We start from the raw sequence: 17,415 nt of genomic DNA, 5'->3' as shown, positions 1-17,415 counted from the left end.
GAGGAGCAGAATGTCGTCGAGGTAGAAAATAACTCGTATCCCCTGACGACGTAGAGGCTCCAGCGCGGTCTCCACGCACTTGGTGAATGTGCGAAGGGCCAGAGAGTAGCCGAACGGCAACCTCTGGTATTCATACGCTACACCCTGAAAAAGGAAGCGAAGGAATTTCCTGTGAGGGGGGAGATCGGGATGTGAAAGTATGCATCCTTCAGGTCTATGGAGGTGAACCAGTCTCCCACTCTGACAGCACCTACCAGGTGTTTGACGGTCAACATCCTGAACCGTCTCGCCACAATCAGCCGATTGAACGCAGACAGATCCAGAATAGGTCTGACACCTCCCGATTTCTTGGGCACCAGAAAATACCGGGAGTAAACGCCACGCATCGCGTCCTCCTTTGGGACCACGATGATGGCCTGCTTCGCCAACAGAGATTGGATCTCGTCGGCCAGAGCTGTCACTGCTGCGGACCCTGACAATAGGGTCTGTACCAAACCCAAAAACGGAGGGTGGGGTTGTGCAAACTGCAACACAAGTCCCCGCCTCAGCGTTCTCTCCATCCACCTCGACATATGGCACTGTTGTAGCCATACAGGAAGATAATCCCAAAGCGCACCCGCCGCCAACTGCCGCTGGTCCGCCAGGAACCGTAGATAGGAGGCCCGGTCCCACCGGCTGTGCGTTGCCAACCCTGGACTCGCCAACCTCGCGAGCAGGGCGTCTCGTGGAGCCGGGATATCGCACCCTGATACTACCAACGAGGCAATCGCACCCAAGGGGGGACCCAGACAGAAAGGGCCGGTCTGATATGGGGGGAGTGGCCATCACACTGGGTGACATAAGCTCCCCCACTGAACATCTTCCCGGCATGTACTGCTGAGGAAAACCTGCTCTGCAGCTGGACATGCAAGGCGTGTGGTCCCCACACTGCCCGATAGGGTGGGTTCCTACACACCGTAGCCCTGTAGTGATATTACTACCACCCAAACCATGCGTGCCTGACTGACCACCGCCGGTCTTCCGGTCGGGGGAGGCACTAACGTGATACCCGGCCTGGCGAGGGCGGGCTGGGGGAACTCACGCTGCGACCTCCTGGGCCTCGAGTTCCCCCACTGACAACCTTCTTCGTCGACAGACACAACACCAGGCTCACCAAACACAGACGCAGAACGTGTGGCGTGGGAGCCGCTTGACAGCACAGCATTCTCACAGGCAGACCCAGGCCTAGCTAGCCACTGGGTGTCAGCCCCTGTCCCCATGAGAAGCGAAACGTGGGGCCGCTTGCGCTTCGCTGAAGGCAGGCGGCCCACAGCCAAAGGGAACAAATCAGAGCCCGTATTCCGCTGGTGTTGGGGGGGGGAGTGACCGGAGAGCGTGCTAGACACAGCTAGACGGTGACGTTTTTTTAGGGCGTACTCATCTAATGTAGCCGATCCCTCGGCCGCCAAGGCTGTCGGCCTTGTGATCACCTGTTGTCTTTGTGCCCAGGGTACCTCAGGCGGGGGAAACATGGCCGCTGGTTGGGGGCCTCGCCACAGCCGCTGGCGAGGCCGCGCCCTCACCTCTGGCTGCGTGGTGTGAGGCGGTGTGGGTCCTAGGTCAAATACCGCCCACGCTCCTGCGGAAAGACCAAAAAGTCCCTCTGCGGAGAGGGGAGCCCTGAGGAGGGGAAGCCTTCTCTCCTCCTCAAGGGGAGACTGCTCCAACCAAAGATGTCTGTGAACAAACGTTGACAGCATCCTAGTCCTCCCTGCGGTTATAGCTTGCGACTGGGTTAAAAGCTGTATAACCTCAAAAACATGCGCAATGTTTTCGACGTCGGCTGGCCCTAAGGCCCCACTACCCGACACCATTGTGGACAGAAAAGCAGCCAACTGAGCAATGTTACTGGTCGCCGCTAAATTCCGTCCTGCGGCGGTATAAGCTTCATCAGCCCATACAGCCACCTGCTGGGCCGACTCGCCCTCTGGCGTTGGCTTCCGGGTGGGATACCGTTCAACCATGCCAGGGCAAAGGACCGATGCTACCTGGCCCTCTAGCCACGGCACACCTGCCTTGCGCCCTGTCGTCAGCCCATCCACCCGTATAAAGGGTAAATAAGCCTCAGCAAAAAACCCCACATTAGACACCGATTGACCTTCAGCAATGAAACGGTTAAGAGGAGGGAAGAGTGGCGACAGCCCACGGCGGGGAACAAGGGAACGGCGTCCCAGCATTGTAGCATTAGCATTAGCCGCGCGCTCTAGGATAGTTGGAAAAACACCAAAAAAAGAGTCATGACGACCATGTTTTCCCAAATATCCTGCCCCTCGTGCTAATACATCACTCGGCTATCTCACGGGACAACGAGCATGCTAGTATCAATGCCTGATAGCGCAGGCCCTACCTGTGCACGACTTAGCTCGACTGCTAACCGTCGCGCGACGTCCCTCGGTCCGCTGTCACGAGACGAGGAAAACCCAGGACAGGCCCGATGCGCTGTTAGGATGTGCCGAGAAGATTATAGGGGCTGGTGAACTTCTGGCGAATACCCAACATTGTGTAATTTCTCCCTGCGTTTCATAACAACTAGTTCACGGAGTGCACTGCTACTTCCGTGTTGGAAACAAAAAGAGGAAGGTGGAGCGTGACCATGTCCGGCGTCATATAGGGGGACGCAGGGGCGTGGCCTGGTCACGTGCATGTGAGTGCATTTGTTTGTTTCGTGAGCACATTAAGTGCTAGGAGATAAGTTATCTCAATATGGCAGAGCAAGACGCGATTGCCAGTATGATAATATAACCAAGAACACAAGAAGACCGAGGTTAGTTTGGTTGTTCAGTGTTGCTAAGTTTCTAAGTTGATTGTAGAAAATGTGGATATCAATAAAGAAAAGCTAAAGCTTAAAAAATGTTACACAATTAAGAGTTATTAGTTTCTCAAGATTATTTGTAAATTCCTCAAATTTGGTAACTTTATTTAGTCAATTTGACTGCAAGAAGAAAACAGAAAAAGCCATGAGTTTCTCAGCCTTAGCTTTACCACTACCTCCTGGTATCTGATCACATACAGTAGGTGATAACCTACATTCTACAGATGTAAAGCTGTTGAAGAAAGCAGAATTAGAACAATATACACACAGATGATTTTTAACAAAGACTAAACTAAATGACAGTAAATAAACTTTATCAAATATGGCTCAATTATAAAAATAATTCAATAGAAATTCATTTAAAATCAGCACGTTTGGTAGAAAGCATGGACCAAATGCACATTTCTTCATTCTAAATACCGGTAAAAATATACGATTTATTATAGCATCTGTAGGCGTGAGAGTACTTAACTTCCAACATCTTCAAACTGACTAATACAACACCGGAGTTACATTTTGAGCAATGTACATTGTTATATACTCATAGATATTAAATCCAATTGCACGTATCTGTAGAATTGATTAATTAATATTAATAGACATTTATCAAAATAATGTGCATATTTATCTACAGTATAAAAGATAATAATGTGAACTAATGCCTCGGGTTTTATTTGTATATTATTACTAACTGAATTGATTAATTAATATTAATAGACATTTATCAAGATAATGTGTATATTTATCTATAAAAGATTGAACTAATGCCTCAGGTTTTATTTGTATATTATTGCTAACTGAATCATCCCAGTCAATTGAATATTTATAATAAACAGCATTGACATTTTACAAAATACAGTATATGATTTTTGTAAAATGAAATATTCAGGATAAAATATTTCCTAAAAATAAAAACATGTAAGAAATGTATTCTGCAGCCAATGGTTTTATACTCTTGATACAGCAGAAATCAGGAGAATTGAGAAGTGAAAACATGTGGGATTAACCTCACAGGGACAAATCATTACAATTTATGATGCTGTGATTTACCAAGATATGCCGTGGTGCAAGATAATTACTCAATATGGTAATAGAGACAAAGTGCTGGAAGTGTGACTTCAATACAGGGCGATGTGGCCAAAATATCATATCATGATATTCTTCTGACTTTTGACAGTGCAACGGTATTGTTCCAGTACAAATTACAATGTGATGAATTTTTTATCTTGTAATACAATTGTCAGTGCCATTTGATGCAAATGGTCTATTTTGTTCGTACTTTTTAATACTACCGCAAGGTATCAAAAAAAAAAGTATGTATATATTTTTTAACAATATGTATATTGTGGATGACGATATAGTAAAAATACATACCATTGCATAGATCCATGATGGTATATATCAACCAAATATCCCTACATTGCTACTTCATAATATTATCATCAAATTATGTACTCCTGGCAAAATTACATTTATAAATGGCCACAGTGCTCAGTGGAAGAAATGTGCAATTGCCCCCATGCCACTAATAATAATAAGAATAAGAATAATAACAATATCATGAAATTAGCATTACATTCCAACTATAATACACAGGAAAACAGAAACAATAAAGAAATGAGAACGACCACAGCAACATGTATTGATAAGGAACCCCACCAGCATTTTATCAATAAATATGTGGGATATAGACAATATATAGACAATATATAGACAAATATAGACAATGTATGCAGCTCATCAAAACTGTGGTGGTGAAGGAGGGAATTTCCACCCTACATTGTAAAGCGCTTTGAGCATTTAGAAAAGCGTTATATAAATGCAATTAATAATAATTATTATTATTATGTGACAAAGCCTGGAATGAGGCAGTAGTTTTAGGGCCTACGTGTGACAAAGTGGGCAGCTTTCTTGAGGCGCTAGGTCTTAACCAGGCAGCCACACAGACGGAACAGCCGAGAGCTGCATGTACTGCACTCTATCCTCTCGGGGTGGGCTGTCCGCCCTCATGAGGCCGCTTACCGAAACAAGCGAGGATTTAAATGAGCTTATGGTAATCCTTGTGAACCACCATTTGGTGCTCATCGTGGAGGAACTGCAAAGGCAATGGGTGCTTCGCAGTATTGCGTTGCAAAGCCATCTGGTTGCTCGGGATTAATCAATAGTCAATTCTATAAAACCCAATGGCGTGAGACCAACTGAGGACATTGCGACTGTTGTTGGGTCATTTGGTGTCTGTACTGTATTTCATTTGACATAACGCCGTCATCTTTCAGACTAACTTTAAGCCAATAGGTCGGAACACGGATGTCAAAAAGGTGCGATTCGTATACCAGCGTGTGGTGAAACTGGCGACTAGACTGCCTCCAGGGACCTATCTCAAGCCCCGCCCTCTTCTCTTGGTCCTCCAGTTACAACCGTTGCTTCGGGAAGCAACCGTCGTGATTGGAGGATCAGGAAAAGAGGGCGGGGCTTGAGATGGGTCAACTGCAGAACAGACCGTGTCCAGTTAGTGGAGTCCCTGACAATAACTGTTGCTGTGGTAACAAAGCTGGTGCATGATAAAAGAGTTCTGGGTGCACTGTAGGGCAGAGGTCAAAGGGGGTACTTACTCCGGTTTAGCCCCCTGAATCAGGAGGGTATTGATGCATTCAGTGCTACCTGCTCTGGCTGCCTTGTGGATGGGGGTCTCACCTACATAGTCCTGAAAACAGACAATGCACAATTAGGGATGCACCCATAACGACACTGGTATCCGATATCGGTCTGATACCAGGTTCAATTAGTACAATATCAGTATCTGATCATTTCCCCGATACTAAAATCCCATACCAAACAAACACGTCTCACGTGCCAGAAATCAAAGCAAATTGACTTGATTTGCTGCATTTTTTACTAGGGATGCCCCGATCACATTTTTTGCCACCAATACCGATCACCGATCTTCTATGAGCCATATCGGCCGATACACTGCCGAATCCGATCGCTTTTGGTTTTGTTACTAGTTACTCTTACGGTCATGCACATAAATGAAAATGGGGGACCCTGATGTAAACAAGACAAACGTCTTTCTCTGGTCTGCATCCCCTTAACAATTGTGTGTATTGAGCCATACTGTATTGTACCCATTCTGCAATCTGTTAAATAAAGTTTTTCATTCATTCATTTCATTCCTAATATACTAACCTACACTGTAGCACCAACATTGTAACCAACATTGTTACTCAGCTGATAAGAGTTGTGCCCTTCCTGATGACTTGTCGTACAGAACTTGTAAGTCGCTTTGGATAAAAGAGTCAGCTAAATCAGTGTTTCTCAACTGGTGGGTCGCGACCCAAAAGTGGGTCGCGGGGCCATTTTGAGTGGGTCGCGGATGTGTGTGTAAAAAAAAAAAAAAAAAATGTTTTTTTTTTTATTTTTTTTACTTTTTTTTTTCACTACCTATCTTTGTGAAAGTGGCTTCTCAACTCTGGTCCAGCTGAAGACAAAGCGGAGGAACAGATTGGACATTGAGCATGACCTCAGAGTTGCTTTGTCTACCATCACCCCAGACTTTGAGACTCTTGTCAGGAGCAAACATCATCCCCAGTTATCCCATTAGTTCCCTGCATGTTAAGCTAAGAAGTCTGCTAAGAAGTATATATTATTTATTATTATTATTATTTTATTTCATTGTGTTTTTAGCCCTTAGTTGCACTTTTGTTGCAACCCCAGTTATCCCATTAGTTCCCCCAAACGTAGGTCTGTTATGTTAAGCTAAGAAATCTGCTAAGAAGCATAATTATTTATTATTATTATTTAATTTCATTGGGTTTTTAGCCCTAGTTGCACTTTTGTTGCAACCCCAGTTATCCCATTAGTTCCCCCAAACTTAGGTCTGTTATGTTAAGCTAAGAAATCTGCTAAGAAGCATATTATTTATTATTATTTTATTTCATTGGGTTTTAGCCCTAGTTGCACTTTTGTTGCAAACTCAGTTATCCCATTAGTTCCCCCAAATTTAGGTCTGTTATGTTAAGCTAAGAAATCTGCTAAGAAGCATATATTATTTATTATTCTTTTATTTCATTGGGTTTTTAGCAATAGTTGCACTTTTGTTGCACTTTTTTGTGTTTATTTCATGTTTTGAAAGATTGCGTATTACTGCAAATATTTTTTTTTACATAAATCATAGTGGTTAAAAATGTTGGGTCGCGACTTAATGACTAAGGAAAATGTTGGGTCCCGAGGCTAGACCAGTTGAGAACCACTGAGCTAAATGACAAAATGTAATGTAAATACCCATTGTTCAATTAATAAACTGTATGCCTCACTGTGTGGAAGAAACTGGGATCATTCTTTTGTGAAAGGCAACATCAGGCTTGACTTAAAACATTACTTTCCTAACTTAGTGAAACAAAATCTAACAAATTAACACATAGATATAAATGTACTGAATTGTTATTTCTTATTTGATTTGTTATTTAATAAAAAAATAAAATAAAAATATATATATAGTTTTTTTTGGTCAATACCCAATCCAGCTATTTTAGTCAATATCGGCCGATACCGACCGCTGGCCAATAGATCGGGGCATCCCTATTTTTTTTTACACGTTAACTCTCTCCAATGGAGAAATGTGTATTATATGTCATTATTACATGGCGTTTTCACATTCGCCGAAATGCTTGCTTGTGATTGGTCAATAGCCCCCCGATTTTTCAATAATGACCGCAGAGCGCAGCTGTTCGCAATCAAGCCCACTGACACACTGTTTCAGTGCAATTAGACACTGCCGTGCCGGCGATGACAGGGGGCGGAGCGACGAGCGGAACCAGAACATAGCGGAGCCAGAACACAGAGGCTGCCCGCGATAATAATAATCACTTTATTTGGGCTGACAGAGCCACAGAACAACTGCGATTTGTCAAATGAATTAGGTATATTGTTAGTAAGTTAGCCATGTAATAAGCGGGATAATGTATAGCGCTGCACTGACAGCGGAGCCAGAGGCTGCCCGCGATAATAATAATCACTTTATTTGGGCTGACAGAGCCACAGAACAACTGCGATTTGTCAAATGAATTAGGTATATTGTTAGTAAGTTAGCCATGTAATAAGCGGGATAATGTATAGCCTACTCGGTCATTGTCGCAAAATAATTGACCTTCACTACGTTTAAAACACCTCGGCGCGGCGCCTCGGTATTTTAAACTCTGTGTCGGTCAATTATTTTGCGACAATGACCTCGTAGACATACATTATCCCTTACATATCTTCTTGTCCAAGGACCCCAGAATGACGGTCCAAGTCTATTACCGTTCATTAAAGGTAATGGATGGGATGAGTTGTCGGCTGATGGCCAAAGCCCAGGTAAATTCCTTGTGTTAATTACAGCTCAAGAAAATGATGAGGTAGCAGTCCCTATAAGACAAGCTTCCTGTTCAAGCTGCTGCGGTCAGGCAAGCGCCTTCGCATATACGCAACAAGAACAGAGAGACTAAGGCTCAGCTTCTTCCCTCAGGCCATCAGAACACTGATCTCTCGACACACAAGCACACATGAACACACACATACAGACAACACAATATTCTGCTCATTTTATTACTATTTACTAGGGATGCTCGATATTGGCTTTTTTACCGATACCGATATAGTCCAACTCTTAATTTCCGATACCGATATCAACCGATATATGCAGCCCCCCCCCCCCCAAAACAGAATAATTTCAGGTAATTAACATTACATATCTCTTGTCGTGTAATTAACAACAGTATGCATACTTTGACAATAAATAAAATAATAATTTGTTCTTACTTGCTTGCCTGGGTAAATAAATGTAAAAAAAAAAAAAAAACGATACAGATATTTTTCGATATCACATTTTTATGCCAATATCGGCCGATAATATTGGACATCCCTACTATTCACTATAATTACTATTGTATTTTTGCACAATCGTAGCGGGCATGGCCAACCGCATTTCACTGTATGCCCTGGTATGTATGTGATGAATAAACTCTTGAATCTGAATCTATTGCTATTCTTTCATCTAAATCATTTCATGGAGCTGTAATTAACACACCGCAAGGATTCACTGTACCAAATGAGATCACCGGTGGCCATATTCAAACTCATTCACTCTCGATAACTGTCAAAACTAAATGAACGTGTGCAAAACTGATTCGAGTTTTTGGATGCGTGTATGCACGGTGTATGCACGGTGAATCAGCATTGACACACGGGGGAGGGGCACCAGGCCGCGGAGACGCTACTGAACTGTTTAACCAGGCGACAACGCCCCCCTTGGAGAACAGAACTCAACACACTGGTCAACACCCTGCAGCCTCTGTTCTGCTGTGCCGTTGTTGGAATGTAGGTCAGTCAGGCTGCACAATTTCACTGTCAGGAACTGAGTCAGGGATGGAATGGGAGGTGCTGTGTGTCGTGTGTGTGTGTGTGTGTGTGTGTGTGTGTGTGTGTGTGTGTGTGTGTGTGTGTGTGTGTGTGTGTGTGTGTGTGTGTGTGTGTGTGTGTGTGTGTGTGTGCGTCACTAGATTGACGTGTATATTTTTAGGAGGATGAGAGAAGCAACACTCCCGACCATCATCATCACTATCCTTCTCAAACCGCCCCCCCCCCCCCCCCCCCCCCCCCCCCCCCCTCTTGCCCCCAGTCCCATTTTACACGACCGGACAGCTGAGCCTGCTTCCTCTAGGCACATTTCCAGGCAGAGGTCGCACACGTATGTGGGCAACCTTTGTTTTGACTGAAGGACTGCGTGAGATCCCATCTGCATAGCAAGACTCTCTCTGCCCAGTGAAATAGGAGCACACTAATCATCTGCACTAGCATTAGCCACGCCGCCACCACGGTCATGTAGAAATGAGGATCTGGATCGTGCACAGTTGCCGTGCGGTAGTGGAAGTCTGTTCCGCAACACAGACAGAGCCACAGATCCCATAATGGGATCAATCTGGTCAACGCGCCCAAGTGATTTGTGACCCACAGCGGACAGTGGAGCAGCGAGGGGATGAGTAGGTGACATCACACAGGGTGTAAAATGTGTTTCAGTGGGCGGAGCTGGCCTAGATCCCGGTCCGCGTCTATACTTTTACCAACAAACTTCCAGTTCCGCGTTCGCGTTGTGCGATCTGATTGGCCACTAACGTTTCTGGTCATGTGACATGTGCGCCAATCGCGTGACGCCTGTTTCTGCGCCTATTTCCGCCTCTAACAGCCTGCAAACTACCTAACGCCTAGTTATATCACTGGTTAAGCTTAGGCGACTCTTTCGAAGTTGGTTAAGGTTAGAGTTTGGAATCAGGGCTGGTGTTCTATCGCCCTGCTCTAAGACAAACTCTAACCTTAACCAACTTCGAAAGAGTGCCTAAGCTTAACCAGTGATAGAAACAGGCGTCACACGATTGGCGCAGATGTCACAGTCAGCCAATATTGGCTTATCACCGATATATTATTGGTATCGGCATTTATTTTTACAAATATCCCGCCATTTGATTAGCCGTCTTTAATAAGGGCTCTGGCGGGCCCATTTCGTAAGCTAGCTATACGAGACTAGCGCTCTTGAGATCATGCTATCTCACTGCAGCAGTCGGTGGCAGTCGGTGATTAGATACCTGTGTTCCTCTGTGTTCAGGCTCCACGGAGTACATTACCCCCCCACTGGTGTATGCTTCTTTTTTTTCCATAGAAATATAACATAAAACATACAAAACACCGGGTGATGACAACCTGCCTCAGACTCCTCAGATTTGTCCACCGCTTGGCCACATCCTAACAGTACATTTTTGCATATCCGTGCCCACATAAAAAAAATTTAAAACAACTTCAAGTACCGGAGGGGACTCGTGCTATGTATGACTTAGTCCACATTGCAGCCGGCTTGTGGGAGGCAAGAAACAGCGTTCGTGACAGGGGAGGGTTGAATTGGATGATACGAAATTGGGATGGGAGAAAAATATAGAAAATGGGAGAAAAAGTGGATAACATTTTTTTATTTTATTTTTTTTTAAACACTAATTTGTAAAATACTAAACGTGTTATCAAGTGTGTAAGTCAGACAACATTATAAACTGAACGTGTCTGCATTGGACAGCAGCTATTTTTAGGTTTCACTTACAGGGTAGTTTTAACTTCACCTGAGGGAGAGAAAGAAGGCTCTAGAGACGACATGACACCTTACACAATGATAGCGGAGGATTTGGAAATATCTCACATTAAACCCTGCAGCAGCAAAAGCTCAGAGGACCAGACCACTGAGACCAGACCAGCAAAAGTGTGTTTGTGCAGTATGTGACCAATGCGCTACATTGATAGAAAAGTGACTGAAGGTATTACTGTCCGTTGGTTTATTTTTTTATTAGAACCTAAAGTGAACTCGGTCTGTCCCAACAAATGGATATTGGATACCGATTGAAAATGAATTAAAAACAGATCAATGTAGCCGCATTACATTAGAGATCAAAGTAAGTGCTCTACAGATACAATGTAATTTTGTTAAATGTCCGGTGTCACTGGTAATACCGGTGTTGTCGTGAATTTATTAGTGATGGGAAATTCCACATGACCGCACTCACCGCAGCAACCCTAGCTCAATGGCAAAGTGGGTAGATTTTTCTCCAAAGTGAAGCTATTTTAAAGCTTAAATTTGATGGGAGAATAATGTCATGGGCTATTTCCCTTAACTTCTCACCTCATGAATGGAAATAGGCTCAATAAAACACACAAGACGCCTCTTTACAGCTAGGCTTAGCTCATTTATGCTCACATGCGGAAAGAGACCTGAACCAGGAAGTGTCGTCTGTTCTTGTGGTTATGAAGATTACCGGTATGTACATTTGTAATTGTCTGCTCGGTTAACATCAACCTGCAAAGGGACTTTGACTATAATCTGGTATATTTACATGAAAATGTTCGTTAATATGTATTGTCCCTATTTTAGAAATAAAAACATGAATAATAATAATAATAATAATAATAATAATAATAATAATAATAATAATAATAATAATAATAATAATAATAATAATAATAATAATAATAATAATAATAATAATAATAATAATAATAATAATAATAATAATGGGCAGCATTCATTCTCAATAACCATTCAAATTTAGAATCCATTTCCTGAACATTAAACCCAAGTCTGGGTCTAGCTCTTTTAATTTCAGTAAAACATTTTCTCTCCATTACTTTCACATGCAGACACATACATTACACATACTACAGATAATACGGTATAAACGTGCTGCCAACTGTTTACCAAGTCCATTTGTGTCTAAACGTGTCTGCCTCATCATGTAGTGTTACAGTGTACCGTCTGGTGGTGTGTGAAACGCTGTGTCCCTCGCACTGTGTTAGATGCACCGTGTGTGAAGTCTGTCCCTGCACTGTGTGTTAGATGCACCGTGTGTGAAGTCTGTCCCTGCGCTGTGTGTTAGATGCACTGTGTGTGAAGTCACGTCTGTCCCCGCGTTGCGTGTTAGATTGCACTGTCTGTCTGTGTGTGAAGTCACGTCTGTCCCCGCGTTGCGTGTTAGATTGCACTGTCTGTCTGTGTGTGAAGTCACGTCTGTCCCCGCGTTGCGTGTTAGATTGCACTGTGTGTGAAGTCCCGTCTGTCCCTGTGCTCTGTTAGACGTCACGTCTGTCCCCGCGTTGCGTGTTAGATTGCACTGTCTGTCTGTGTGTGAAGTCACGTCTGTCCCCGCGCTGCGTGTTAGATTGCACTGTCTGTGTGTGAAGTCACGTCTGTCCCCGCGTTGCGTGTTAGATTGCACCGTTCCGTCGTGCCGTAGCTAAAATGTTACAGAGATAATCCCTTGCAAACGGAATATGACTCTGATACTTTGAGCTCCGAGCCTTGACATTTAGCCTTTATCCTATTTTCATACTAGCGCTTGTCTCCCTATGCTTTCTCTTTTGTTGTTGTTGTTGTTCTTAGCTCTATTCTATTTCAATCTTTCAAACATGTTCTATGTACCCCAGTCGCTATTGCATGTACATATTTGTGTTTTATCACACGTATATGTACACACATACCAAGTAACTATTTTGCCTGTTTTATTCTCCACCCATCGATCATCCATAGCAACACTACCATCACCGACATCCAAGAAGGGGGATCCCCCCCTTGAACGGCCCTAAGGTTTCTCTCCGCCACATTGCCTGTGGTGCTTTTTTCCTATTGCTAGGTTTTTAGTGAGTTTTTCCTTACCTTCGCTGGGTTATGTCTGAGAGTGTTGCATTTATTTATTTTACATTTATTTTGGATTTCATGGTGGGTTTTTTTGTTCTTAATTTATTGTGATGTTTATAGAAGACTTGTTTATAGAAGACTTGTCCGGCCCATGGGGACATTAACTTGTGATGCGGGCTTTACATTAGATTTGAAATTTGATTTGAACCCCCTGCGCTCGACAATAGATTCCAATTCTATTCCCAGAGAGCTTCGGGACGGCAGACCCCCACCTGTCTGTTGATGTCGGCCCCTGCCTGCAGCAGCCACAGGACGGACTCTGGGTGGCCCCCGAAGGCAGCGATGTGGGCGGGCGTCTGGGCGAACCTGGTGGTCACAGCGTTCACCTCGCAGCCCACCTGCACCAGACGCATGACACACTCCAGCTGTACGAGAGGACGAAAACGAGTCAGAAAGTCAGTCAACAACCAAACAAAAACAAAAAAACATAAATCAATAGAGGCTCTAAAATAGCTGAACAATAGACCACTGCACTTCCGTGTTACATTGAGCTCATGGGAGGGGGGGGGGGAATTAATGAATGTGGATGAGAGCCTTGACATTAAGTGGTTGTAGCTACGACTGTGGGGGTGCGGGAGACATGATCCAATAGACTTTTAGTCTCCTGAACACGGAGAGACCAATCCCCAAGTCGATCGGCACTTTCTCGGCCAAGCTATAGTCACTTTTCCGCACCTACTCCCGAACTCTGCATGCACAGATTGCCCACGGAGTCTCTCTGGATTGTCCAGAGATATAGGTTTATCAATCTGCGCATGCAGAGTTTGGGAGTAGTAGGTGCGGAAAAGTGACTATAGCTCGGCCAAGAAAGTGCAGATCGACTTGGGATTGGTCTCTCCGTGTTCAGGAGACTCGCAGGCGTATAAAAGTCTATTGGATCATGTCTCCCGCACCGCCACAGCCGTAGCTACAACCACTTAATGTCAAGGCTCTCATCCACATTCATTCATTTTCTCCCCGTGCTCTCTCTCCCATGATTTCAGAATAGCGGAAGTGTTGCGGTGGTCTATGGCTTCTCTTTGTGAGGAAGCACGGCTTCCATTATTGATTGATGATCGATGGTCCTCCCTCTGCACTTGCAGCTCATCTGCAAAGCCACTACGGGCATCAATCTCTACTGGGTGCTACTGCTTATACCAACAACTCACTCGTGCACAATAACAACAGTTACATTTAGTAATTTCGCTGACGCTTTTAGTTTTATCCAAGTTCAGTACAACAAGTCAGCAGGAAGGGTACAACTCTGGCAGATAAGAGTGAGTAAGACTGTTTGTCAAACAGTGTTGAACTTGGGTGCTACAGTCTTGGGTGCGTAGTAGTAAAGTGGGTAGTAATATAGGCAAGGTGGATTCCTATAAGTTAGTTAGCAAAGTGCAAAAGTTTGTCGTTTTTTTCCTTTCTTTTTTAATTCCAAATGACAGGAGAGAGAACAGCGTGTGTGTGCAGGTTGGAGTGTGTGCCTCAGTGCTACACCAGTTTTCCCCTGCATTCACCCCCCCCCCGAAAATAAGTGTTCACTTCACGGAGGCTTAAAAAACTCTTAAATAATCATTACACCATGACAACCGACCACGGTGAACAAAACATGGGCATAATGTTGAACCGAGACCAAAAATATTTGTTTTGTAATGTTTTAAATTAGTACACTCATTTGAGTAGTGGAAAAGGGGTAGGATTAAATAAGTGTATACTTCTTCCTACTCCTTTTCGAACATGTAAATTGAGTTACGTTTTGTTTTTGTTTATTATTATTATTTTTTTCATTTCATAGAGATCAATGATTTGTTTCGATTTTATAGTGTTTGTATTTACATGTTCGAAATAAAGATTTAAAATCAAATCAAAATCAAATCAAAAAGTACCCATGTTAACATGACCCGCCTAAAATGAAGGCTTCAGCGTCAGGGCTGCAGTGAGCGTGTGTTGAACCACAGAGATTTCAAAGCCAACGGATTTCAAATATAGCAGCCAGTGGCACTCCCCCCCACTTCAACAGAAATGGGCACACCCCAAGCTATATGGCGGGAGGTAATTCTTTCCAGGCGGGCAAACACAGACACATTAACCCTCCCTATCGGATTCTGGGCGGATCTCCTGTTGTCAGGCCGACTTACTACAGATCAAAGACAAAAGGAGGGGTGAATCATCCAACTGCCCTTTAGGCCTTGGCGCGTCTGTTAATACGTTCATCTAATTTTAGACCTGACTTGTTAAGTCCCACCTCTCACGTTTACCAAGTGAACAACCACAGATGAATAGAATCAACATTCTAAATGTAGGCTGTTTTGAGTGGTGGTGCCAGCTTCAAAACGCACCGCTGCACGTCGTTGTCTCGCCCCTCCCCACTCCTTCTCTCTCTCTCTCTCGTTCCCCCTTCCCTGCTCGTTCTGCCAGCATCCGTTCAACCACATCTGTGAAACTTTCTTCACACAGAACTTCAGTTTGCCAGCGGCATGCACTGCACACACACGCGCCACCTTGTGTCCTGCCCAGCCTAAACATTACAGGCCAGCTGTAGCAGAGAGCACCCAATACTCAACAGATGTAGACTAGTGGCTTGGATGAGGATCTCGTTTTTCATTTCCCTTGTTCTCTCTCCTCTCCCTCTCCCTCTCCCTCTCCCCCTCCCCCCCCCCCCCCCCCCCCCCCCCCCCCCCCCCAGCCCTGTAGGCTACAAGCCGATACAATGCACCACAGTTCAGGCAGGGCCAACCATTCGTATCAGCTGACCAGGAAACCCAGATACATTTACAAGCTAATCACTTATTTCTTTGTGATGTAAATGAGGAATACACTTGTTTTCAGTTCGTTTTTGTTAAGTAGCCCTTAGGGCTTATCCTATCCATCAATTAAACCTTACTTCCACTTCCATTGAGCCCATTTTAGTTAACAGGTGTTTTAGGTGTTACGTTTATAAAGAAAAAGTTACATTTTTCTCAGAATTATTCTACACCTAATAACACTACACAAGGGTTAGGCGAATGACTTCACACATGTTCATTTAGCTGTTGTTGGCCAAACAATGCAAATCTGTAAAATGCCCATGTGGATGAACATTTCTTGTTGACAAAACTTGTCGTCTGCTGAAGAAAAGACAAACAAACTCCATGTTTTCAAAACTGCCAATGATTTATCCATTCAAATGTGAGATTATAGAATTTTGAGAGCTGAAAAATCAAATGCTGCAACAGAACACACAGCAGCTACTGTGGCTATACGACTGAAGAAGGCTATCGTTTTTTAAATAGAATTGTTGAGAAAACATTCCAAAAAAATATACCCCGCCTGAGGGTATAATTATATTGATATTTCTAAAATGTTTCTGTTTAAGAAAGCCATACCATAGCTGGCATAGACTCTTTTATCCAGAGTCTACTTTGTCCAGAGGACTCCAGGGCTAATCCTGTACCAGTTTGACTGGAAGGAAATATAGACATAAAACGAATCACAACTGTGCGGTGAAAACGGTTACGATTATGAGTATGATGAAGCGAGGGTCAAAGGTTAGCGTCAGAACAAACACTTTCTCCTTGGTAATGATTACAGTCAGAGGCGACGGTTTGACTGCCAACGGTTTTGGCGCCTCGATCGCCATTGGTTACAGTAAGGCCAATGAAAAGCCTCGCCGACAAAATCATAAATGATGGAAAATGTCCTGCTTTACTGTCGTTTCCCTAAAAGACACACATACATGCCGTGTCTTGACCACTACACTGCTCATTTTGACTGAACAATGGTCGTTTCACGCACCCATGTGTCATTTCCTATTATTATCCTTATCTCGGTGTCCTTAAAAAAAGGGGGGGGGGTGTTGTTGGTGGAGGAAACAATGCAAATGTGAAAGTACACACACACACGTCTGGTTACATTATGATTAATAATAATAACGTCACGTTATACCTTTCCAAAGTGTGCCGCCCAGTGGATCGGTGTCCAGCCGTAGAACGAGTCCTCGGCGGTGAGGTCGGCCCGGTTCGTGGAGGTGCTCTGGAGGAGGGAGCACAAAGCGCCGACGTCTCCATCTCGGCACGCGCGGTGGAGAGGGAAGCGGACATTCAGGACTTCATCGTTCGAGAATCCAGACTCGATGCCGACAGACATGATGGTTTCAAATAATCAAAGCGTTTGTGTCAAGTATGCAAACTCTCCTCCTTTGCACCCCTCCGGTTGATGTTGTGTGTGTGTGTGAAAGAATGATGGCTTCCTTCAGTACCGGGGGCGTGCGACTATCGCACACTACTGTACCGTCTGTCCTCACAAAGAGCCGGGAGGAAGGAGAGATGTGTGCGGCGGCTCGGCTCGG

The 17,415-nt window shown here is 44.2% G+C and overlaps 1 protein-coding gene across 1 annotated transcript in view; it reads right to left on the bottom strand.

The window, feature by feature from the left end:
* Positions 1–17,415, bottom strand: part of ankrd10a (ankyrin repeat domain 10a) — a 34,821-nt gene extending 17,406 nt beyond the window's left edge. Inside the window, exons 1-3 of the mRNA XM_084323195.1 lie at positions 17,013–17,415; positions 13,325–13,477; positions 5,464–5,555 (exon numbers count right to left, since the gene is read on the bottom strand). Of these exons, the coding sequence (XP_084179321.1) occupies positions 5,464–5,555; positions 13,325–13,477; positions 17,013–17,213 (446 nt within the window). The 5' untranslated portion in view covers positions 17,214–17,415. The remainder of the gene's footprint in view (positions 1–5,463; positions 5,556–13,324; positions 13,478–17,012) is intronic.

This window comes from Notolepis coatsorum, assembly GCF_963971535.1.
Source record: "Notolepis coatsorum genome assembly, chromosome: 1".
NCBI lineage: Eukaryota > Metazoa > Chordata > Actinopteri > Aulopiformes > Paralepididae > Notolepis > Notolepis coatsorum.
The sequence above is the reverse complement of the archived record's forward strand: the minus strand, read 5'-3'. Positions and strand labels throughout refer to the sequence as shown.